The sequence below is a fragment of the Mycteria americana genome, chromosome 1 (assembly GCF_035582795.1).
Source record: "Mycteria americana isolate JAX WOST 10 ecotype Jacksonville Zoo and Gardens chromosome 1, USCA_MyAme_1.0, whole genome shotgun sequence".
Lineage (NCBI taxonomy): Eukaryota > Metazoa > Chordata > Aves > Ciconiiformes > Ciconiidae > Mycteria > Mycteria americana.
Genome location: NC_134365.1, coordinates 125,090,977 through 125,115,611, shown reverse-complemented (window position 1 = coordinate 125,115,611; position 24,635 = coordinate 125,090,977). Strand labels below are relative to the sequence as shown.

General features: G+C 43.5%; 1 protein-coding gene across 2 annotated transcripts in view; it reads left to right on the top strand.

The window, feature by feature from the left end:
* LOC142418250 (ICOS ligand-like) overlaps positions 1 to 24,635 on the top strand; it is a 36,939-nt gene that overhangs the window by 2,994 nt on the left and 9,310 nt on the right. For both annotated transcript variants that reach the window (XM_075519833.1, XM_075519825.1), the window contains exons 2-3: positions 22,565 to 22,650; positions 23,064 to 23,116. In XM_075519833.1, the coding sequence (XP_075375948.1) occupies positions 22,643 to 22,650; positions 23,064 to 23,116 (61 nt within the window). In that variant the 5' untranslated portion in view covers positions 22,565 to 22,642. The remainder of the gene's footprint in view (positions 1 to 22,564; positions 22,651 to 23,063; positions 23,117 to 24,635) is intronic.

The window sequence follows — 24,635 nt, the reverse complement described above, 5'->3', positions numbered from 1 at the left end:
ACATGGTGCAGAGGCGCCTGCGCCGAGTCTGGAGAAGTGCCCCTGCCTCCGTGCAGTGCTGCCCAGGCACGAATTCCCTGTGTTGATGGGGAGTTACTAATGCAGGTCCCCACCACACTCACAGGACTCTGCTGCTCCTGGCCTGGGAGAGGAGCTCAGATCAGCATGGCACCTGGCTGGCGGGCACCCTCGGCTGCTCAGCCCTGGCCTGAGGCACCCCTAGCACCTATGGTAGATAGTGAGGCATACCAGAACTCACACTGGCTTAGGTTTTTAACTGGGTTTATTGCTGGGGGGGGGGGAGAAAGGAGAGGTTGGTTTTGATGATGGGGTTTTTGGGTTTGTTTGGGTATTCTTCTCTAAGTTTTCCTTTTCCTTCCTGCTCACATAGAGTGCTGAACAAATAAAACTACAACCACCTTCAGCATCACTAAAAGGAATGTATTTTATGGCTGTAGTTAATTCCAGATTTGATAGTTCTCTCAGCTGCCTATTGTCTCTGTATTTTCTTTTTTCTAAACTCAGATTCCAACCACCAGACTTTTCTACCAGTCCACCCCCCTATGCTAGTTGCTAAAGTCATCTGTAACACAATAAAATAAATTGCTGGTACTAGGACAGCATCTTCATGGAGGTGCTGAATAAGCCTGAAGGAAGAAAATGTGTAGCCCTTAGTCGTCATCTGTTTCAAGATGCCTGCTGAGTAAGGAAGGAGGGGTAAAGAAAGTTAAGAAAGAAAGAAAAAAAAAAAAAATCAAAGTGGAGAAAATACAACCTATTCTAGAAGGACTAGAATATATAAGAGTCCTAAACTGTAGAGGTCTCCTTGTGCCTATCAACCCTATGAACGCAGATTGCTCAGAAAGACTCTTCCTCTCCAGCACGACAGTTTAAGAACGATAAATACATAGCTAGCTCAAGGACTCCAAGCTAGACAGTTTCCAGGCATGGAAGACTTGCTTTGACTTCATGCATGTTAAGTTATGCAACTTCTTACAAGGGATGTGACCGCACTCTAAGTTCAGTTAAGATTTCCTAACATCCCAGACCCAACGTCTTAAAGCCATACTGTTTTTAATCCCCCCATCTGTGGGTTACCACTTTTTGGTTTTGCTTTTAAAGCAACCACAGGAAAAAAATTCCCTTGTGCAGAGCAGAAAAGCTCAACCCACCACAGCTTTTCTAGTTAAAGCATAACAGCACCTTTGGCAACAGGTACTACTTCAGTTCAGCCACTGTGTCAGAGTGTCCACCTCCTTGCAGGTGGGTGTGGGAGGGAAGCCCTTGAACCCATGTTGTCAGCTTCCTGCCTTGCTAAGCTTTGTGCCTAAACTCTAGCGAGTGTTGCCTGTGTATGATTTGCTTTACCACATCCTCTGGACCTTTTACTCTTAGTGTAAGTGAAGGTGGCTCAGCTATGCCCTTTCAGCAAGAGACTTGCTCTGTTAGCAGACAGGACAATGCGTGAGCAAGTCTTCAAGAGAAGTAAAATGCCATTTGCACAGATCTACAAATGCATCATGAGCTAACAGCAAAACCTATGACTACAGCATTCATATAGCAATATACCCCTGGAAAGCAGAATTATTCAACACACCCAGGCACCCAGTCCACCTACTGAGCACAGCAGGCATTAACACAGCATAACAGTAAGAGCACTCGGTAGCAGCCTGAAAGAGAGCACCTGCAGTGGATAAAATCACAGGACTTAGTGTCATTTGCAAGGATTCGTTCCAGGTATTTTAGTTTTGGTTACTGCAGTTTATCAAAATTTCACTCTGAATTCACTTTTGTTCTATAAACAAAGAGTGCTGGTGAGTGGTTGTAATACAGCTTTTGCTTGGTGTAGTTGAAGAATGCAACTTTAATGAAGAGTGGGGAGGGTGGAGAAAACAGGCAAATTACTCATCCAGAGAACATCAGTTTTTTTAATTTTTAAAATTATTTCTACAACTTAGTTTTGCATGCAGGTATTTTCCTCTCATGCTTCCTTGTGCATATATTATTGTACAGTTTTCCGTATTATTTTATTTCACTTACAATTTCCTTGCAAGGCCGCTGGAAAGACTAGGCGCAATGAGATGGAGACCGCTATTTGCTTGATTTCCCCCCACCCCTCAGTTTATGAATAAAGTTAGTTTGCTAGTTGTAGAGTCCAAATGTATTTCAACCAAGTGCATTTGAAGTATAATCTCTTCAGCTCTGGCTTCCCAGATGTTATTTCCCAATATCCGAGTTTCCCTGTGTTCTACATTGCCTTGTGCTTAAGTTCTGAACCAGAAGTTTTTTGTAAAAGCAAACTTGCTTTCTGCTCCTTTCTCAGTAGCCTTGCCAGAGCAAGGTCAACTGTCACCACAGTTAGAGAGCTATCTGAGCTACAGCCAAGCAGATCCTTGCCATCATTTCCAAAAAGAGGATTATTTTATTTTGACATCAGGAAAGGGAAGAACATCCAGAATGCCCTACGTTTCCCTTGCTGAGGCAGCCTTGGCTGTTCTTTGAAAAAGAGTAGACTTACAGGGTCTATAGGGAGTTGCTGCATTTTGGCCTTCTGCATCCTTGCATGCATGCAAACTGGCTATTGTATATATCTGCAGACTCAGCATGTTCCAGCCACACAGCTTTGGAGGAACTGGTATTGTCTTTTTCTTCCCCGTTACAACAAACAAACAGTGCAAACACTGAACTGCACCCAAAACACACTTACCTTGCAGTTACTGTCTCTTGCAGTTACCATGAACTCTTACTTCCTGAAAGGTGACCATTTCCTCTTACTCAAACGCACTTTACTATCCAGAGAAAGACATATCTCAAATAGCTATGATGAAGTAATCTGCCCAATAGCCACATTCCGCCTCTTCACCCACCAGAAACACACATTTGGGACTTCCAAAGGGGAAAAAAAAAAGAAAGAGATGCCCAGAAGCATTTGTGAAACCTAAGAGGTGAGAGGAGATGGCAGCAGGGAGCGCTACCACTTTTCCAGCTCTACCGCATATCCAGCAAGGGCCATTCCATGGTTAATTCACTCTCATGCACTCCTCACTGAATCACCCATAGCAATGCTTCTGACTACTCAGGCTGCAAGCTGAGTTTTCCTTCCAGCTGGCAGAATTACAGCTAGTTAGCAGTGCTGCAGCCAGCTGCCTGGGGCACCACAGTGTTTGGCACAGGCTAATCCCACTCTAACTGCTGCCTACTCTGACTCCTGCACCGCCACTCCCTGCTCATCTGTTGGCAAAATGCACAGTGGTGGTTTAAAAGCTGGCTCAGACATCTGCACATCCTGCAGCAACTACATTGGGGCTATATTTCCAAGAGATTTTTGAATGCAGAGCATGACCCTGTAGGAATTTGAGGCCCCTTTGTGCTAGGATCTATAGAGCAGAATCTATTAGAGCTTCTACTGTCTCCTATAGCAAAATTTATATTGTTTTACAGAGTGATTTTTTTTTTTTGTTTGGGATGAGGAAGGAATCTTTCCTGACAAGAAAGATTGCAACAACATGCAGTTGAGAGGATGGGAATGAGCACTCCCTGGGGTGCCTGTGTTGTGCTGCATCTCTTGTATTTTCCAAGTCCTCTGCTGGGAGAGAGGGAGAAAAAAAATTTAAAAAAAACTTTGAGGCTAAAAAGGTTCCCTGGAAAGGTCTCCTCTGCAAGACAGACTGGGAAATAGCTGTGCCAAGCTAGAGAGTCAGGGGTCAGCATTTTATCTGTGACTAAAACTCATGTAAGTCCATATACTATAACACTCATTTTACTACTTCCTCCCCCATTTCTTCGCTCCTCACAAAGGAATGAAGCAGAAAAAGAATACGTTCATTTGTACTAGAGCATTGTCATCCACCCAATAAGTATACTCTGGGGAAACCTAACTCCATAAACAGCTCTTGGGCTCACAGTTAGGGTCCATTAAGGCCAAGGAGAGCAGCAGTGCCTTGCTGAGCACAGGTTCCTTTTATGGTACCAGGATGTGGCAGCACTAGCATCTGGATGAAGCCTTAACATTCTCAAACCAAAAGCAAAATACCCAGTTAAAGAGCTAGCAGGGTTGTATGGCAGGTCTGGCTGGGGGATCTTTGAATTTCCTCATGGGAAACTTCTGTCCTCAAAGGTTTTCCTCCACACAATTAATTTCACCCTTTGAGTACCTCAGCTACAGCTGCAAGTTTCATGGTGGTCATGGTATGAAGCCACTATATTAATTTACAGCTGTCTTCTGCATACTGCTTTCACAGCTGAAGTTGCACATCTTGATTCAGATGCAAAGTGACATGCACAAGCTGATGTAAGTCAGTGCAACTCTACTGGCTTGACATGGTTGGCAGTGTGGCCCTACCTCACCCCAGCTACAGATCCTCAGAAGGTTGGAGAGAAGGACCTAAGTTAGGATAGCCTTGATTAAAATTCAGCTTTATTGTTTTGGTTCCCATTGTCCCTTACTTTTCTTGTGCGTTGAGAGAGGAATAAACAAGTTTCTACCCAGAAATAGTCCTTGTGTCAAGAGTCATCTCCAGGGGGTGTAAAAGTGCTACTTCAGCTCCAATTCTCCTTGCATTTGCAGCCCATAGTACAGGAGATTTTGGGGTGGAGCAGGTGTAAGAAATAGGGCACAGCTGAGGTAACACAAGTCATGGCTAAGACCACCATCAGCTCACTACCAGCAAGGTGCAGATCAGAGACACCCCATGACTTACCCTGTTTAGGCCAGGGCAACTATTTCACCTCAGGTGGCTCCAAAGCCTGTGGGGCTGCAAGGCTGCAAAGCTATTCCTCAGACATTTTGCCTCCCCTGAACAACTGCTTAGAAATAGGTTGCTTCAGTTCCTAAAACCTCTGCGTTCCACTTCAGAGCTGCTCTAAGGAGTTGACTGTCCTCCAGCTGCCACCTCAACTTAATCTCCCAAATGACTGTTTACAGCTTGAATGAAGGATTATGAAAGACCAACATGTAGCACTCTTAGTTCAGTCCTCTAAATAAACAGTCCTAGAAGTGCCAAGGTCAGCTTTGAGGTCCTCAAAATCTGAGGCATTGTAAGATAAATAACTAATCAAGCTCTTCAAATCCCATCTGGTAGTAGGACAGGGATGTAAGGGCTTTGAACTGCAGGCATGAGATCAGCATGTTAACATCTAGAGAAGATTTCCATAAGTGCTCAGAGGAAGTGCTTCAAAACTAGGCCATTTAAAGTTTACATAGTTCGAGTGCTTTCTACAAATGATTTCTCCCTTGTGTTCAACACATAAACTTCTACTTTGTTTAACTGTTATCGGTTAAAGTACAGTACCAATCATACCTAATAATTGCTAGTTAACTCTCCACAAATGTGTCAGCAAGGGGAGGGGGGACAAAAAAAAAAAAAAAGAGCTTGTTCCATTACACATTCTCACAGACATTTGTGTCTACAAAAAGGGCAGCCATAATGTTTAATGCCATTTAATAGTGCTCTAAGACCCAAACAAAATATTTTGTTTGCCTGCATTATAATGAGTCCTCAAGATAGTTTACTGACAGCTGCCAGTAAACTAAGTACAATGCCATATCAATTAGCACTTTGTACTTTCCTATCTGAGGACATCACATCCCTTTTCCTGCAAGAGTTAGGTATGCAGTAGGTTGCACAGCAAGTCCCATTAAACACTCTTCTCCCCACTTCCCCAACTGAAATTACAAGATGCAGTAGGTAATCTCCACATTCCCATCATCAAAAGACCAATCAACTTAAGTTCTCATTGAAAGCATCAGCTCTTTTTACTAGTAAGCAAATACAAATGGGAGAAGGAATCCTGTCTTTCCAAATCAAAGTTTCTGTATACTTTTGACTCCAAGCTTAGTCATTTCTGAGGCCCCAAGTCTTGTCATACATTACCACAAATACTCAGAACTCAGGCTTTGGCGACCTCCAAAAGACATGTTTTCATGAAGTGTTAGTGACAAGAGAGGATGTGGATTCAGGCAGCCCAGCTGTGGGAAGCAGGGGTGACTCTGGGAGCACACCTCTTCTCAGCAGCAGCAGGAAGACTCTCTCAGTTGCTACATCTGTCAAGACTAAAAGCAAGTAGCATATCACAGCAGCAAAAATCATCCTGGGTACAGCTTTGTTAGATGTCTCCCTAGAAGTGTCTACTTCCCTAGAATCTGATGGCAAAGCAGAAAATCAATCATTTACTCTAGCAGTAACAGCTGTGCATTGAGTAATATTGTGTTTTAGGAAGGTTTGACTGTATCAGAAAAACACTCGTAAGTACTTTGAGACATGCAAGACTGGACAACCCTTCGATCCTAACAAAATATCCACAGCATACTACAAGGTGCCAGAGAACTTAGCCACATATGGTCCTGCCTCTATATTCTGCATATGGATAAGTATACTTTAAAGTATTTGGCCTATGATTTTAAATGCATCTTCTGCAAGAACTGAATAAAGGAAAGCAGTCTTTTTTAAAAAAAGTATAACAGGAGTTTTTAGTTAGAGAAACCCAAAGACAAACAATGATCTCTCACATATACGGAAACCCTTACAATACCTTCAGCTGGTATTTTACATGTCTTGCTCTCACTTACAGAAAGCAGGACTATTCACTGCTGTTTACAGTTCTCAACATGTACAATACGACAGAAAGCTATGATCTTGTCTCCATCTCCAATTTGGGTAAATATGCACCTTAAGAGATCACTAAAGCAGAGACTGTCAGAAGAGCTTGAGAGTAAACAGTTTAAGAGTTACCACAACTAGGATTTCCAATGTTTATGTCATGGCTCTAGGCTACGTGGACAGAGAAACGTTTGAGAAGACTAGCCCTGCAACTACATAGTCATAACCATCTGCTCAGTTATGGGTGGCCTCCCAAATTATATTGGTTCTCTGACATTCTTAGGGCAGATATCCAAGGATGCAGAGTTGTGAGGTGATATTATCAAAGATTTCCACTCATGCACATCATGATTTTTGATATTGCTGGAACAATACAGTGCATCTTTGTGCCCTTTATATTCCAAGGCACATCATGTGCCCAACTAGCAGTGTGCTGCTGTACCACACACTTAATGGCATTTCCAAAAATCAGTGGCACAGACCTAATCACTGTAACGCTCCAACCCACATATTCCTGGATTTCCGAAGAACAGTTATTATCTAGGTGATGCAAAGCCTCATCACTTGCGCACAACTCCAGCCAAGAGCTTGAAAGGTGCCAAAACAGATGTGCCACTGGAACCTGCTACTGTGCAGAAGAGCTTTTATCTTTTTTATGGCACTGTAGAGACCAAACCAGCTCCTCCAGCTACCCCAGAGCTACTAGATCACAACCAGTGGAGCTGCAGCCTGTTCAGCCCTTGCAGAAGGAGCTACCGGGCCTGAATCATCCTAGGGGAAAAAACCCTGATGTGAGATGCCATTAGAAGGTATTTCACAGGGTGTCAGTCAATGGAAAGGAAAGAGCAGGCATTCAAGGGAGGTAAGTGTGCATGGTGGGAGCAGGGAGATGTCACGAGGGGTGCTTCAGCTAGAGCACTGTCAGGACTTCTCAACACCACCAGTGAAGCTAAATGTTGCTGTTTTGGGAAGGAAAGGGCTCAGTCACCCCTGCCACTACAGAGCGAAGGGGAGGAGGAAGGGATGGGAAGGGGTAAAGTAAGATTGCAGAGAAGCTGTCTCCACCTTCTACCACCCTCTCCCTAAACAGCAGCTGCTGATCCTTCCACCTTGGTGGCTGCTGCTTCCTCTGACTCTAGCTGCTCTTTGCAGACCAGTGCCCTAGGCAGCTGCCTCCTGTGCCTGAAGGAGGCTGCTGTTTGCAGAACCAGGGGCTCAGTACAGAGCCCCATCATGCAGGACTAAATCCCTACAAAATTTCAGATGATTTTGCTTTAGATCAGTTCATCAATTGCAAAGATGCTTGACTGTACTTATCATTCCTGAGGCTGGTAATCTAATCCATTCACAAAGCTTACCTCCCTGATGGGGAAAGGTGAGGCCTAGAGACCAAACTGTAGGTCAGTGCAATGCACTGCTGAATTTACAAGCCTTATTTGGGATGTGCATTTCACACCCTCAACTTCCAGTTTAGGGCTAGTTGAAAATATACTGTAAAACTAAGTTTACCTAAACTTTCACAGGGGGTTTCCTATATTGAAAGTGTAGAACCGCAGAGATGTCAGGCTGATCTTTCACAGTGTGAAAGCTTGTGGTTTTGCACAAGCTGCTCCTCTTTCTTTTCAAGTCATTACTTACCAACATGCTTAAAACAGCATAAACGTATAAAAGTTCTGTTCAGCATCTCTGACACTGAAAAAGGTTAAGTTTGGTGGACTCTTGATTACAGAAAAGAGATGGCAGCAGCTACCCATGCACTGCTCTCTTAGTGTAGGTGTAGCCTGCCTACCTAGCCAGCAAGTTGCCTTTATAGCGAAGTTGTACAAAGTTGATCCAGTGACTCATTGCTAAGGTACTTTGTTTAAGCCCAGGGCCATATCTAAAGCGACCTCCACCACAACCCTCAAGATGACCCTATTGTCCACTACCAAGTGACCATCAGATGCTATTACCACACAAGACATCTGGGTAGCATTCATAAGCTTGACACCATCTGTTGCTTTCAGATATTAATTCTCCAGGTTACTTTCAGCTGTGTCCTACTTTCAGATGACAAGTGTTACGCCAAATATCTCTGGTATTAGATACAGTAACTGGTGAAAGGGTTACACAGGTACAACTTAAGTAAGCCCCCTTTGAGGAAATGAGACACTTCGCTGCCAGAGCTCCATTACCACTGAACTATATCACCTTAGAAAAGCAATCTGAAGACCACTTGAAAACCAGCAACTTTTAGGACTTGTATCCCCCATGAGGTTCTTGGGAGCTATAATCAATTTGCATATCAGCCTGTCATCTTTAAGTTCAAAGACTGGCTTATCTTTTCTGTTCTCTCACAATCCAGAAAGATCAGTATCAGCCAATTGTATGAAGATGCAATTAACAGTTCACAACCTGGTTTCTTAAGAAAAGTAAGGCTTATGCGATCAACCAAAGCACCTGCCTAGTTCCACCCTCTTCTCCCCAACATACCTTATAGCCCTTTGACAAGTCTTTGAAAAATAAGCAAAAAAAAAAAAAAAAAAAACAGCAGAGATTGTTAGCACTGTTCTCAAGGCAAGAGAAAAGACAAAACCAAGACAGACCTGTAAAGTCAGCTCCTGTGAGAGTCCAGAGAATTTGTGTTAGAAAGCAAAAGCATTAACAGCCAGAATTCATTTGCCTGTTCCATGCACTTTTGTGCAGTTTTCTTCCAGCAGTTATGCAACAACAGTTTGTCTTCCCTTGACACAGCCATTCTACTGGGGAATACAATTTCCAACTTGACTGCTGGTAACTCTCTGTTCTTCGGGCATCCTTTCTAATATCACCTGTATTGCTGTTGTAGTAACATCAGTTGGACTTCCTAGTCTCTCTGTCCTAGTTATTTCTTTCCTTGTGTTTAAGACAAACATGAGAGTTACACGCTGCAGCTCTTGCCCAAATAAGTGCCCCACTGAATCATACAAGTCTAACCTAGTTCTTCATCTCCAGCAGTAACAACAGGAAACACTATTAAGGGATAGCATGGGTATCTCAGATACTGGCCAGGCTTACATTGTGCTTGTACTCCCCAGCATCCACAATTCATGTATCCTGCACAAAGTAAAGTTTTACTGCCTACATGAGCTAATTAGGAGCAAAGCCAGAGCAGGGACACAAACATGGCTCAAGTCATAACAGCAATTAGTATTTGCTAACTTTAAGTATCAGAGGTGTGAGGGGTACCCAAGTTAGATGTACCTGTTTTTCAGAATCACCTCTCATAGCTCCATCTCAGGCCTTTCCTAGCACTGGGTTGCCACTGCAGACTAGCACAGGTCACCCTTAGCTACATCTTGTATGTCCCTAGAGTTCTTTGTCCTGTTGCATTGCCTCAACTCCATCACGACACTGCATGGCTAAACCACGCTACCATCTCTGGCACTACAGTCACCTCTGTGCTACAGGGGAGAAGAGGAACCATGTGGTCTAGGCCAACAGTTGAGAAGTGGTTTCTCCAGATTTTTCTAGGCTTGGGACAGTGGTTTCTGCTGCCTTTTGCCTCTAACAGCTCCAAACTTGTCTGAGGCAACATCACTGCCCCAAAGCACACCAAAAGCTATTGCTTCAAAACAGAAATTGGATCCAACAGAATTGGGGTCCAAAAACTTAAGCTTGTTTTCTCACCGCCTCAGCTGTGGTAGAGGTGTTAGGCTCACTGTTGAGAAGTGCATGAAGTCTAACCCGTTATCAGTTCCAAACATGTTAGTACATAAGCCAGCAGCCAGACAGCCTATGGAACAGTATATTAAAGGAGGAAAAGGGGGAAGAGAGATTGGTTGTGCCCTGTGAAGATGAGGACTTGCAAGGCTGCCAGTGCCAATTTGCAATAGGAAAATGAAGTCTCAGAAAGACATTGCAGTAGGAAACATGACAGCATAAGAAATTGTGGCTTCCATCTTACACTGTTCCTCTGCTTTCTTCTGGGGGAAGAGACTCTTCTACTGCAAAGTAGTCCACTGGGGGAAAGGGGAGAGAAGGAGTGGGAAGAGGTGGGTTTGGATTTAAAACAACAACAAAAAAAAAAAACCCACAAAAAAACCCCACCACACACAACACCACAAAGTTTTTTTGTTGTCCCAAACAGAGCTGAGAGTCATCTTCCAATTCTGGAAGAGCAGCACTTACCCAAGTACAGCCTTCACCTAAAAATCATTCACAAGAAACTGTTGAAGTCCTACAGTTTCCAACAGGAAAGTCAAGACACTGAACCACCACAGAAAAAGAACACACACACACACCTCCCCCCCCCCCGTCAAGACACATGCACAGTTAAAAATAATTAAACAGTAGGTTCCCCACATATACCTAAAGGAGAGAGCAGGCAATGTGTGAAAATTATACGCACACATGGCCATAGGAAGAATAGGGTACTGTTGTCAGAAAAAGGGTAAGGGGGAGGATGCCACCTCTTTCTTGTGCCACAGTTCTAAATAGAAACATCTACAGGAATCAAACACAGGTGGTCTTTCAGAGTGCTTTGAAAGAAAGGAGTTGCTTGCTTTGCTTCCAAACCCCAAGCTTGCTACTTTGAAAAGAAGCCAGCACCTCCTTGTGAGGTCACAATTACAGATGGGGGTAAAAAATGCAATGCTGTTGCACTGATAACAGAAAAAGCACTTTTGCTGGTCAGACAAGAACGAGACTAGATCCAATCATGCTTACAATGCTTGAGAGATGGGCGCTTCAGATTGTAAAATGATTTGGCTGAACTAGATCTGAACTGAGCATTAAACAACAAAATCTGAAAGCCTAAGAGGATTGAGAAACATTCCAGAAAAGGGTCTGCAGGAAGTGCCTGTGATCCCCACTCTTCTTTGTCCTACTTACACAAATTGATTGTTCAAGATATTTCCTTCAGACAAATACATCTACCTCAGCTATCAAGCCAATAGTCTACAGTCCTCCAACACCTGGGCAAAATAACTTGAGCATCTCAACACAACTGTATGTTGTATATTGTATGTACAGACCATTAGCTCTACATATGGCCGTTCTCTGCTTGGAACAATTGTTTACAGCTTAGCAAAAGAAGCATGAAGTGCTTACAGGTGCTTTTAGGGGCCCCTATTTAGGATCCTATTTGCGTGCATCTCTGATGGACGGAAGTTAATTGGACATTAACATCCTTGTGCTTGTAACACAGCCATACAACTAGAAACTTTCTGCTCTATACTAGAGCAGCTAGGTTTAAAAGACTGTGTAGGCTTCAGCTTTGTAAATATTTTCAAAAAGCAGGGGTTGGGAAGGCAATTCCATTGGGAGGAGGGGGGCGGGTTTAAGCCTCCAATACTTGGCAACTGTCAGCCTTATTTTTGTCACTGTTCAAGAGTTCTTGAACCACTAGGACTTAATCTTTTTACTAGTACAAAGTATTCCATGAGTACTTTGTGCTTTTCACTGGGTAACTATGGAGAAGGCGAAGATGGGCTCCTGGAGAAGGGAACAGCTCTTCCTTTTCTTAGTTATTTACATTCACCACCCTTACCTGTTTTTCCTTGCATAAGAAAAGGTGCCACCAGAACATGCAGGAACATCAGAGATACTTTGTTAGAACACAGGTGGTACTGGGTACATGCTGTGAATTACCCTCAGGGAAGGTTGTTCTATAAACCGTTCCTCCCTCCTCAAAAAGTTCTCAAACTGCAGCTGCAGGTCTGTTTGCAATAATTAAAAGAAAACAAACCACAAATAAAACCCAGACACCTTCACTTTTGCTTTAACAGAGCAATACTCCTAGAGAGACCAGCTCAGGCAGAGACTTTCAGTTCAGTTCAGTGGCTCTTGACATCAGTGAGTTAATTAATACTGTTGATTAGCCCCAAGCTTTGTTCCAGGACTATAAAGACTTTATGATGAAGAGTTGCTTATAAGCATGTTCAAACTGCATTTTGTAGCTTAGTAGAAAAACCCAGGATGTGATTCGGGTGGTTCCTCTCGCTCAGAGGAGCCATTGCCTTAGAGTTTGTCTTCTAGGTGTATATAAGTCCTCAGCGAGGTGCCCAGCACAGGGCTCAGTCAGTTCAGTCACAAGTTAACATCATTCTCTGGGGAAGAGCCAAGACAAGGTACACCAACCGTGGTTAACCTCAGTTTCTTTTTCTCCTCTCACCCTGACATCCTGAGCTTCCATTTTCAGACCTACCATTCCCAGTGTTTCCACATCCAATGCAGCAACTACAACAGCGTTGACTACTAATTAGCCTCAATTACCTGTGAAGCTCACCATTTTGTCAATGAATACGTAACACTTTCCTAGAGGACAATAATAAATATTTTCTGAACTTCATCCAACTCTCTTCCTTTTCTCACCTGTCAAGAAGTATGGATCCAACTGATCGTAGCATTACAAGTCAGGGGGGAGATGTATTGTCTAGTAACAGGTCTGAGAGAGAAAAAATGAGTCTATTGTATCTTAGGGGAATTGTGTATATGTATCACTAACAACATCATCTTGTCTTGAGGAAAGGTGGTTTCTACAATTGCAAAATAAAAATAGCTAAGAAGAGAGAGGACTCACGATCCAGAAAAGCAACTGGTAGTCCTTGATCTCGTTGCTGGCAAAAGTTACCAGCAAAAATAAGCATCTGCAAGCCAGGATTTTCCCTGTTCTCACAGTATTGAACTGGAAAGTAGTTTGGAGAATGGAAATTCTCTGGCATTAGTGTGTTTACTTCCTCCCAGACAAGGCATTGAACAAAAGTAATAAAGACATTTTATTGACTATCCTATCAGCTCAAAGCAGTCTCTTAGGCCTGAAATAGTTTCCCTTCTGCTTCCTAGGAAAGTCCCCCAGAATTTCCCTTTCTTCCTCTCCCTTATGACCAGGCTTTATCCGCTATACGAATTTGAAAGTTCAAAGGGAGGGAAGTTTTCCTCTTTCCTTCTTTGGACTGATGACATTTACCAAGGGGGTTTTATAATCCTGGCTTGGTGTGAAAGATAACTGCTGACTGAAGAGAAAAAACACACTTGTAAAATAGATAATATATTGAGCAAGACACAGCTAAAGCCATTACCACAAACATTTATGAAAATATTACACTAAATGCTGACAGTTTGTCAGTTTAAAAAAGGTTTTTTTTTTTGCATTGGAGCTTTACAATATAAATAGCTCAATACTGTTCTTACTTTGTGTTTAGTAACTCAATTATTGTCGAGTTATATCCTCCCTAAGTTTTATGGCCCTTCAGCTGCACTCTGTCAAGACACTGTACAGATGGGATGGAGAACAAAGATAAAAGGAGTCACATTCATGAGCTTTTAGAGACTTATCAGCTCTAAGCAGTGGAAGAAATCAAAGACTGCTGAGAAAGCCTAGGTGCTAGGCAGAGAGCCAAGGTCAGACCACACACCTTCTTCAGCGTTTGCAGGACAGCAGGCCCAGCTTGAGACACAGGGAAAACATGCTCTCACTTAAATCACCAAGAGCCCTGCTGAACCAGAAGGCTGGAGGCTGGCTGGAGCTAAGAAGCACGAGGCAGCTGCTGCTCCTGCAATGTCCATCCCTCTGTAGCAGGAGGCAGCACCCCATGTCACCTGTCTCTTTGCCAGCCACTAGCCCTACTCTGTCCTTTCCATGATTTCTAGCAGCAATACCCTCTTTAGCCTGCTTTTCCAAGAAGCCTGAACCAGCTCTGTACATGTGTAGCTGTGCATGTACTGGGGAGTCCTTGTCCCTCTGCAGGGCTTGGTAACAAAGGAAGAGTTCAAATAATCATGAGATTTCCAACATAGATGCAAGTTGAGGAGCTTAGCCCATTGAATGATGGAGCTGCAAACTCCTCACAGAAATTTAATCTAGGTGGAGACATTTCAGTGTAGGGATGTTTCTACAAGTAACAGATTAACAACAGCATTAGACGATCTAGTCCTCCAATGAGAAAGACTTATTTCACACAGGGAATCTCTAATCCAGATGGCACAAAACCCTTTAAAGCAAATCATAACTACAGTGGGAGGGAAAGGCCACGAGACAGACACAGAAGAGCAAGGAGAAACACCTGTCAACCACACCCATAATATGCAAGAACTTCCCATGTATTTCAATTCATTTTGGTTCTTCTTGCCTGTATCTGGTTCATGAAGAGCTATTATTTTACAAGGATTCGTATGACTTGACATACTGGCTAAGGCTGTTTAGGTACTTGAGGGGGCCAGAGGAAGGGCAGTGAGATAACTTTATCTCACCCATCTTCTTGCCTACCCCAACACAGCCTACAAAAGTTTCTCCTCAGCTTATGGCCAGCAAGAACCTCACACACACTCACAGGCAGTAAGAGAGCTAACTAAGCTTTTTAGAGGTTATGGCAGTAAGTAGGTGCCCACTGAGAGCCACTTTCACAGAAGCTGAGCTCTCTACTCCGAAGTGGTACTAGTAACCCAAACTGGATCATCTCTCTCTTCAAAACCAGGTCTCATTTTCACAGCTAGCTTCAGATCATCAACTTTAGAAATATTAGTATTGGTCAGTGTTGGATTAATCCAACAAACATTTTTACTGACATCAGTTAACTTAATAATGTCTCCAGGACTCCTCACATAAGTGAATCTAAGCATCAGCTTCGCTGTTTGGTTGTTGAATAGAGTGCTCCAGAATCAGGTAATGCCACTGATTTAAGGGTCAGTTTGAGCAGATGCCAGAAGAAAAGACCCACAGTGAAGAATGAAAAACTAAAGTCCTTATTTCCATGTTAACATTTTACTCTACAATACCTCTATCTTCAGAAGTTAAACAACAGTAAAATAAAACATCATCCAGAGAGTACTAGAAGCAGATATTCAGACAGGAACTGCCTCCAAAGTCAGAAAAAAACCACACAATATTGATTCAGCTGAAGGAACCCTTGCCTCTTTCTGCATTGTCACTTGTGAGCTACTTAAGATTATGGTTTTCTAAAAGGCAAAACAAAAAACCCACACACCTATGCCTTTTTCATGTAACAGCAATCTCTTGAAAGAACAGATCTTTATTTTTGAGAAGAATTTATTCATCAAGAGAGAAAAGAAATTTTGTTGGAACTGGCAGATAAAGAGCAGTGGAAACTCTCAGAAGACCAAAAAGGAATTGAGAAAAAGAGGAACTTGGGGGGGGCTGTTAGAAAGACATTACAAAAAGGAACAATGACTTTTTGGTTTCTCTTCAGAAGTTTCATAAAAGGGCATGAGACCACTGCACACCACTAGTCACAGGGAATAAGTCTCACCCATTAAGCACAAGGTCAGGCAAAGGGTAGGATACACCATATGCTGCTTAGGCTGTGCTTCCTGAGCTTCCACCCAGACAGCATCAAATCTGCAGCACTCAAACCCAGGAGGACTTACGATATGCAAGACAGGGATAGGTGGGGCTGGGAACACTTGCTAGGGATTTAGAGGGCAGAAGTTTCTCCCTAAGTCAAGAGTCTTTCCAAGAGAAAGAAAGCAAATGAAAGGCACTGCCCTGCCACTCTATACAGCAGCAGCGTTCTCTTGAAAAACTAACTGCTAAATTTAGCACAAAAATTACGTTATAGAGGATAAAGCATGTTTTAAGAGAATGGGATGAGAGCCCACTACTGAAAATTAGACAGTTGCCATGCAACACTGCCTAACACAGACCCCACAGGCAGGGGAGACACAACATCCCCCTGCGATCTGTGTACAGACATCCTTCTAGTCCCTGGATTGACCTTCACCCAAGGGAATCAAGCAGATGACAGATAGGAAATTCCTCAGAAATGACAGCTGGAAATATGGATGGCATGGATCTTGACTGCCTGAGAATTCAATCAGACCGAACATAACATGAAACCACTAAACACCCACAAGACTGTAGCATCATTTGATCAGTGTTGAATTCTGCTCACTTGCATACCAAGAGCGTGCTTCTTTCCTTCCGAAACTTGAAATGAAACATGCCATGTTTAGCATCAGTCCCCTGAGCCACCTAAACCCTTCCCATTTTGCAAAGCCACAAACAACTTCAGTCTAGTCTGAGAGCTATTTAGAAATGTTATTCTGAAATCAAGGATAAAGTCTAATTTCCTGAGCATTCCCGTTTATCAAGTGTGCTATCTCATACACACTCCCTTTTTGGCCGGACACATCCAGAGTTTTGCTGTTGACCTCCAGACCTTTGGGAAGATTTTTGTGTGTTCAAATCCTGGAAGCTCTGATCAGATGTGAAATGTAATTTCTGTTTCCCCACACATGTTTTATTTCTATACACATGGATAAATTCCTCCTTACCAAAACTATTTATTCAAAGCCAGGGGAAGGTGTGTAAGTTCCTGCTGCAGTACTCTGTATGGGGTACAGCTTTCCACCGGGAGCAAGTAATGCATCATCACTCATTCTTTATCCCTGAGGAGTAACTTTTCAGATTAGCTATGCATTTGATAACAATCTTTCAGTCCCCAGAGCCTGACTGTGGCCCACAATAAGCCTTAAATAGGCAATGGGAAATTCCAGGAGCATGAGGAAACCTAAGCAAGCCCAAAGCCAGCACTCCACCCACCACACACCACCTCCACAGCACAGATGGTGTGACTGGAGGACGGGGAGGGAAGAGAGGGAGCATGGACAGAGTACACAACACTCCAGTGCACAGCAGATAAAGAAAAGTTCAGAGAGTTTTTAAACAGCTATAAACTTTGCTAAAACAAACAAACATGAAAGCCAGACCAGCTGCCCTCACAAGTGCATGAAGTTTGCCGCAGTGCACCTGAAGATGAGGATCCCAATCCAAGACTCAAGCTGCCACCACAGCACACTTTGCAGCCTGAAGCTGCAGGCAGTCCACCAGGAGGCAAAGGGCACTTCTTCCCACTGCCTTGAGCTGAGAGGGTGAATCACACAGCACTTTGCTATGGAAACACTACCTGCCACTGCTCACAAATCCCCAGAAAACTTCTTTCAAATTAGGGTAATTTATTTCAAAAATCTAAAACCCTGAAAGAGAAAGCCACTGTCATTTTTTGATACATGCCAGCATGTCCCTCACTGAGATCTCTTAAATATCTTTCCTTGAACTAATTATAGGACAGGTCTCTATATGATGTCTCATTTTGTTTACAGGTTGCTTTCAGATAAGATCAGAGGTAATCACACAGTTTCGGTACAGACTGTTGCATCATAAGAACTTTCTCTAAGAAGCCAGACCATAATTTCCGCTTGCAAGCTCACTCATTAGCTTTCTACTAGCTATTAGCTTTTACCTAAAGGCAAAAAGACTGCATGGTTACACGAGTGGAGAGCATTTAAAGAAGTGACAGAAAATTGCCTTGATGTTGATAAGGAATGTTAAGGCAACATTTCTCTGCTCAGGGTGCTCTCACGATTTCGAAGTCAGGGAGAAAGGCCCCCCCATCCTCGTACAAGCATCAGTAACAACAGTCAGCTCGCACAAATCTGTTCTCAAAAGCCAAAGGCATGGGGAGGGTGGTGCCAGGGGGTGGAAAACTTGAAGAAACTATCCATGACTAAGCTACAAAGCTTTGCCAGATGCATAATTCTCAGTTTCCTTCTTGGCAGTGGCCTTCATTCATCTCCTAGGTGATTTTGGCTAGTCCTTTCAGAATTACTGGCATCTTCTCCAGCTGGTGCCTGTTCCAACTTGTATCACCATTCATTCAGTGCCCAGCTGCATTACCTATGTTACTCAGCCAGTACTGGAGGTTGGCAAATGAAGCAGAAGAACTGGCAAGCAAATCAGTCCCTTCAATATAACATCCAAACTGTCATGTCCACTTAGTTGACAATGACTTTTAAATCAGTGTCACGCTTGGTGGTCACCACACAGAGGTACCTCCTCCATGTCAAAAGGGTTCCAGCTCAGCATCTTCCTCCTTGCCCTGGCCAGCACCCTACCTTCAGCCCATCATCCACAACAGCCTCTCACGATCCTTCTCTAGGTTTTCAGGTCCCAGGTCCTTTCTGGTCTAGATCCCAAACTGATCATTCTTTGCAGTGAAATTATACAGGTGCACCATGGCTACAAGCCATTGCTGGACTGATCACCGAAACCAGCTGGTTTTTCTGGTACCATAACCTGGCTGCTCAGCCACCAGAACTGCTGCCCACTGTATGATCACCGGTGGGTCACACTCCAGCTGTGCCATAGAATCATAGAATGGTTTGGGTTGGAAGGGACCTTTAAAGGTCATCTAGTCCAACCGCCCTGCAATGAGCAGGGACATCTTCAGCTAGACCAGGTTGCTCAGAGCCCTGAGCAGCCTGACCTTGAATGTTTCCAGGGATGGGGTATCTACCACCTCCCTGGGCAACCTGTTCCAGTGTTTCACCACCCTCATCATAAAAAATGTCCTCCTATATCTAGTCTGAATCTACCCTCTTTTAGTTTAAAACCATTACCTCTTGTCCTATCACTACAGGCCCTATTAAAAAAGTTTGTCCCCATCTTTCTTATAAGCCCCCTTTAAGGACTGAAAGGCCACAATAAGGTCTCCCTGGAGCCTTCTCTTCTCCAGGCTGAACAACCCCAACTCTCTCAGCCTGTCCTCACAGGAGAAGTGTTCCAGCCCTCTGATCATCTTTATGGCCCTCCTCTGGACCCACTCCAACAGGTCCATGTCTTTCCTGTGCTGAGGACCCCAGAGCTGGACACAGTACTGCAGGTGGGGTCTCACCAGAGTGGAGTAGAGGGGCAGAATCACCTCCCTCGACCTGCTGGCCACACTTCTTTTGATGCAGCCCAGGATACGGTTGGCCTCCTGGGCTGCAAGTGCACATTGCTGGCTCATGTCCAGCTTTTCATCCACGAGTACCCCCAAGTCCTTCTCCTCAGGGCTGCTGTCAATCCCTTCATCCCCCAGCCTGTATTGATACTGGGGGTTGCCCTGACCCATGTGCAGGACCTTGCACTTGGCCTTGTTGAACCTCATGAGGTTCACATGGGCCCACTTCTCCAGCTTGTCCAAGTTCCTCTGGATGGCATCCCATCCCTTAGGCATGTCAACCACACCACTCATCCCTGATGATCAAACAGCTGCCTGTAGAATTCAGAGCAAAGTTTATGGCAATAGAAAAAAAAACCCAAACACAACAAAAACCATCTGCACACAGCATGGGCACCTGGCTCATGTACAGCATCTCTACTCACAGCATTTTCCCCTCCTGCCACCCCAGCTGTCCTGGCCAGCAGAGCTGTTCACAGGGGAATGTCCTTAATATACCACAGCAACACTATTTCCAGGGTTAACAGAGCACTTATGGAAAATACCATTTTCTTAACTTATTTTAAAGTGAGAGTTTTAGTGCTCCATGAGGATAAAGCCTTCAACAGTAGCATTTAGACCCTTTCTCACCGCCACCCCTCCTGCATTGGAAAGAGAAAACTTAAATCCATTTACTTTGAGATGTAAAGTCCTGCTATTCTACAGGCACTGAGAACATTTGGTTACTTGCCTACTTGATAAATTTAATTTTATTGCAGGCTGAGCTAATGTGTTCAGTAAATGGCCTCACACACATGACGCAAAAGTTGGATGACAGAGACATTGCCAAGAAGTTCAGAGTTTCACAGTTTAGTCATACACTTTAATTGCATTGCATGCCTTAGTTGTTTTAGGTAGGTTAGCGTGTTAAAAAGTTATTAGTTAGTATTTTAATTCTTCAGGAAGTGATTCTTCATTGCAAAGCCTTACTCAGTTAATTGTTTTAACCTCTGAAAAATAAACCCTAAATAATTCCTTTGTCAGATTAAAATGAACAGTAAATGGATCAACTTTTAAATTTGAAAAAATTACAAAGAAAAAAAATAATGTTAGTTTCCTAAACTTCCTTTTCATTTAAACCAGCACTTAAAAATAAGGGGAAAAAAAGTGAAATATCAAATAGAAACTAATTATTTTAAATTCTGATCTGTGTAGTGACTGAAACATTTTACACCAGCTGAACTGCACAGACAGGAACATATCTCCCCTTTAGTGTACCAAGGACAATCCCTCTGGAGGCTCAGTGTAAACATATTTGTTCCAAGCAGAGTCAGCTCAATCCAGAAAGAAATGTTATTTCAACTAAACAGCACTGGATTAAGCTAACTTGAGGGTCAGGTGCTCCAGCTAGACCAGTCTGAACCATTCCTGCAGTTAGATACCGCTTCCTAAAACAAGATCTGCCTTGCTCCTTCTTTACACACAAGCTTAAACTTCAGTAGGGAAGTAACAAAAGCACGTGGATGGCAACATTCACATGCAATTGGGATGCAATTTGGTATTTCAGGTCTGATCCCACTTCCCCCCAGCCCAAGACTTTCGTACAGGCATTTGTGAGAATCAGAAACCCCACAGGGACACTGTGGGAGTAAGCCAAAGCTGGAGACGCAAACAAGCTGGCTGGGCTGGAACAACCGCCTTCATGTGGTTCTTGAGTCAGAATCAAAACTGCTAGAAAATGACTGATTCTTCAGAAGAATGACATCACTTCTAGGAGCTCTGACTTTTGGGTCATTCCTGTCTGCTACTATTGCACCTTTACGCAGACCTGTTAGCTGGCCACACCTACCAAATTTCTAGTTTTTTCTGCATAAGGAGATATCCTAAGGACCCTCTTTACCTACAGAGAGAGAGGGCATGGCCACAGTACCACTACAGAGCACAGCTGCAGAGCACCAGCTGCTAGGCTGCCCTCCTTCAGCCTGGCAAGAGACCTTGCTGCTGCCTAACAGCAAGTTGGTGTAGAGCCCTCGTCCCTCCAGATCCATCTCATTCTTGCCCCAGTGCCAGGCCAGAGTGCAGGATAAGTTTGCTCCTGCTATTTTTGCAGAGCAGCCTTACATGGAGTGGAACATCTGTACAAAGCTGAGAGGGAGGATAAACTCCGTGGGGCACCATGGAGAACTAGTCAGGCAGATAAGAGTGGCCATCAGTGCCTCAGTTTCATTTACAAAAGGCAGGCAGGAAGGAAACACATATAGAATAAGCTCACTTTGCATCAGTTTATACCCTTGCTTGAAACAATAACCATTACAATGGCAAGGGAGGCAACCACAGGAGAATTTCATCAAAAACATGGAGGACACACTGGTTTTAACGTCAAAGAAGCCAAAAGATGGCAGATGGCTTGCACTGAGTACCAGGAAGGGGCTGGTAAATGAAGCATAACCAGGGCTTGGCCATGAGGAGAGAGGGAGAGACACAGAAATCCAGCTCTCGGGTCTTGCTCACCCCAGGAAGCACCATTGCATCAGGAGCAATAGGCAGAACAGCACCAGCACCTTCCCCAGACAGAGCTGCCTCAGTGGGAAGAGGACCTTGACTAAACCACTACTTCCACCATCAGCATTATCTCTAGAGCACACTGTGGGGGGGAATGATCACTCAGATATTTGTACTCCTTAAGTTACAAGATGCTATGAGGACAGGGAGAGGAAGCCCCAGACCCACATTCTTCCCCCACCCCCAACTCTGCTGGGGTTTTGGGGGGGTTTTTTTGTTTGTTTTTTTTTCTCCTCTTTGAAAAAGGACCCGATTTAACAGGCTGCTGAAAGAAGAAGCTCTTTTAAGCAGCATTTTCCTTACAGGCTTATTAGCCATCTCTGTATTTTGTTGGTAGATATGCAGCTTGGGTGGTATTTGGTAGTCTGAGGGATGGTGTCTACACCTCTCAATAAATACAACACCCATTAGGTTTCACCACCTTCTTTGATCTCAGCTGGCTATAGAACAAGAATCCCTTCACTGGGTTGAAAGCTCAGGGCTAGTCACTACACAGCTTGTGACTCACATCTGTCCAACACACGAAAATAAATACACTCTCTGTATTCTAAGAGTGTATTCAGAGTGTAGACACACTGTTGTATACACTCTCTCTATTATGTACACAGAGTGAAAGAAAACAGACTGAACCACCGCAAACAAAGTACTAGTAAATAACCTATCCCCTTCTGGAGAAATGCTTATGGCAACAAAAATAAAGAGCCTTTCACTCTTTTGCTTTTGCAGAGACAGAAGTAGCAGCTGGAGTGCCTGGTGAAGCTCGTGACGGGGAAGGGATTCCTAAGGGTGGGGGAAGGCACAAAAATGAAACGGTAAGCTACACCTTTCTTGTTCTGCGAAGCAGCTGAAGTTTGGGGGCAGAGGGAATTTCATTTCATTACCAATAGAAAATAATCTCAATAACAAACTATGACTACGTATACGCAATTAACTTTGTCCACACGAGAATGCAAGCGGGAAGTATGGGTCTGGTGTTTGTGACTGAAGCCCCATCCCATTACGACCATTGAGAAATCTCAGATCTACAGGCAGCAGATACAATCCACACCAAGACTAGATGACAAAACAAGACAAGGTTTCCAACCCATCTAGCTTCATATCCAAATTCTCTTCACAGATGAGGGAGTTGTGAAACAGGGCATAAATTATGCCACAGAAAAGGTCTTTGATCTCTGCTCTAGCATTCTAACAAAGCATTTGGCATTTCTCTCTCTCACTTTATTAGGGAGACTGCTCTCTGGATGGTTGCCTGCTTACTGTTTGCATCTCTACCCAGAGGTAAATATACTATAATACACAGAGGAGTTTGTGGAAGTATTTATATGTGAATACACAAACTGCAAACTGAGAATCTTGGAGCAAAACAAATACATGCTTTGCTTTGAATATATTTCATCACAGTCCAAGGTTTGCAAGTACACGTAATAACTTTCAGATAAACGTCTATATCTGAAAGAAGTGGTTTCAAGGTTAAGGCGTTTCAAGGCGCGCAAATCTTTACCTATAAAGTTTATCCTGCCCGCATCCTTAAAAATACCCTACCATTTCCATAATGTTAAGGATTACTTGGAATCTCATCCTTTACAACCCCCAACTGCCTTGCATCTGTTTTTGTATTTAAACTCATTAAGTTGCTGGGCTCACTACAGACATAACTGGGTAAGTGAAAGGACTGGAGCCCAGCAGCAGTCTCTCTCCCTGAATCTTTGCACATGCTCTGCCAAGTTCTAGCAGAGCTGGGTTTCTGACATTATGTAGATTAGGTATGATCTTCCCTATGAAAGAGATTCCCTCACCGGCACATACTAGTGTGTTTTCTACAAGCTGGAGAGGCAACTTCCCTATAATTTCCTTATCTGAGGCTTAATTTCAGCAATATTAAGACCTCTGTGTGTGGTCAAGACTCCTCTGTTTGCCCAGAAGTGCCTCACATTTACCAGGTGCTGCGGTGGTTCAGGAGGTTACACTTCATCTGGTAGTAGCCTCCCTCTCTCTTCTGGAAGCACAACTGACATTTTTAGGGAAAACTTTCATGTGTCTCCACAGAGCAGCGCGAGAAGTCTATTACTACTCAAGATGTGTTCTTTTGGTAGCCAAGTGCACCTGCAAGCATCTGGAGCCATCTAACTGACTACACTTTGACTCTTTTTTTTTTCCCCTACCTAAAATAAGGGAATTCAAGTTCAGTGTTTCTGAGCAAGCAACTGGGATTGCAAACAGCCCCCTCCCCTCCCCAAAATACTTTTGCATGTAGGTGAGACATGAGCCTGTAAGGAATCACACAACACTACCTTCTCAGGGTAACACATTTCAGTTTGAGCTCATAAGTGCTCAGAAACACAAGAAATTCCCTGTTACCTTGTTTCTGACACTGGAAGATTTTTCTGCTTAACGCATTATTTCCACTATTAAACTACTTTGTCTACTGTCAGAACTGTACTAATATCACCAGAGTGAACTTGAGAGACACACTCAAGAGCTTTCCACTTCCAGGCCCTTTTCCACAAGGATAAACTCTAGATCACCTACTGGCATCCCAGATTCCTCGGGTACAAGCAATAGATAATTAGTAAACAACAATGATTACCTTAGATCATCTTCAGGGGGGAAGGAGAGAGAAACAAAAAAGCACACTCTTTATGAGCTTCCCTGCACCACACTTTAGATACTGAAGCAGCAGGGTTTTCTCAGTATAGAAATCTTACAGATTGGTTAAATTAGCACACTCAGCTCCACCTTGATAGCCTTAAATATTTGGGCAATGCTTAAAACACACAATTAAAAATAAAATCCACAA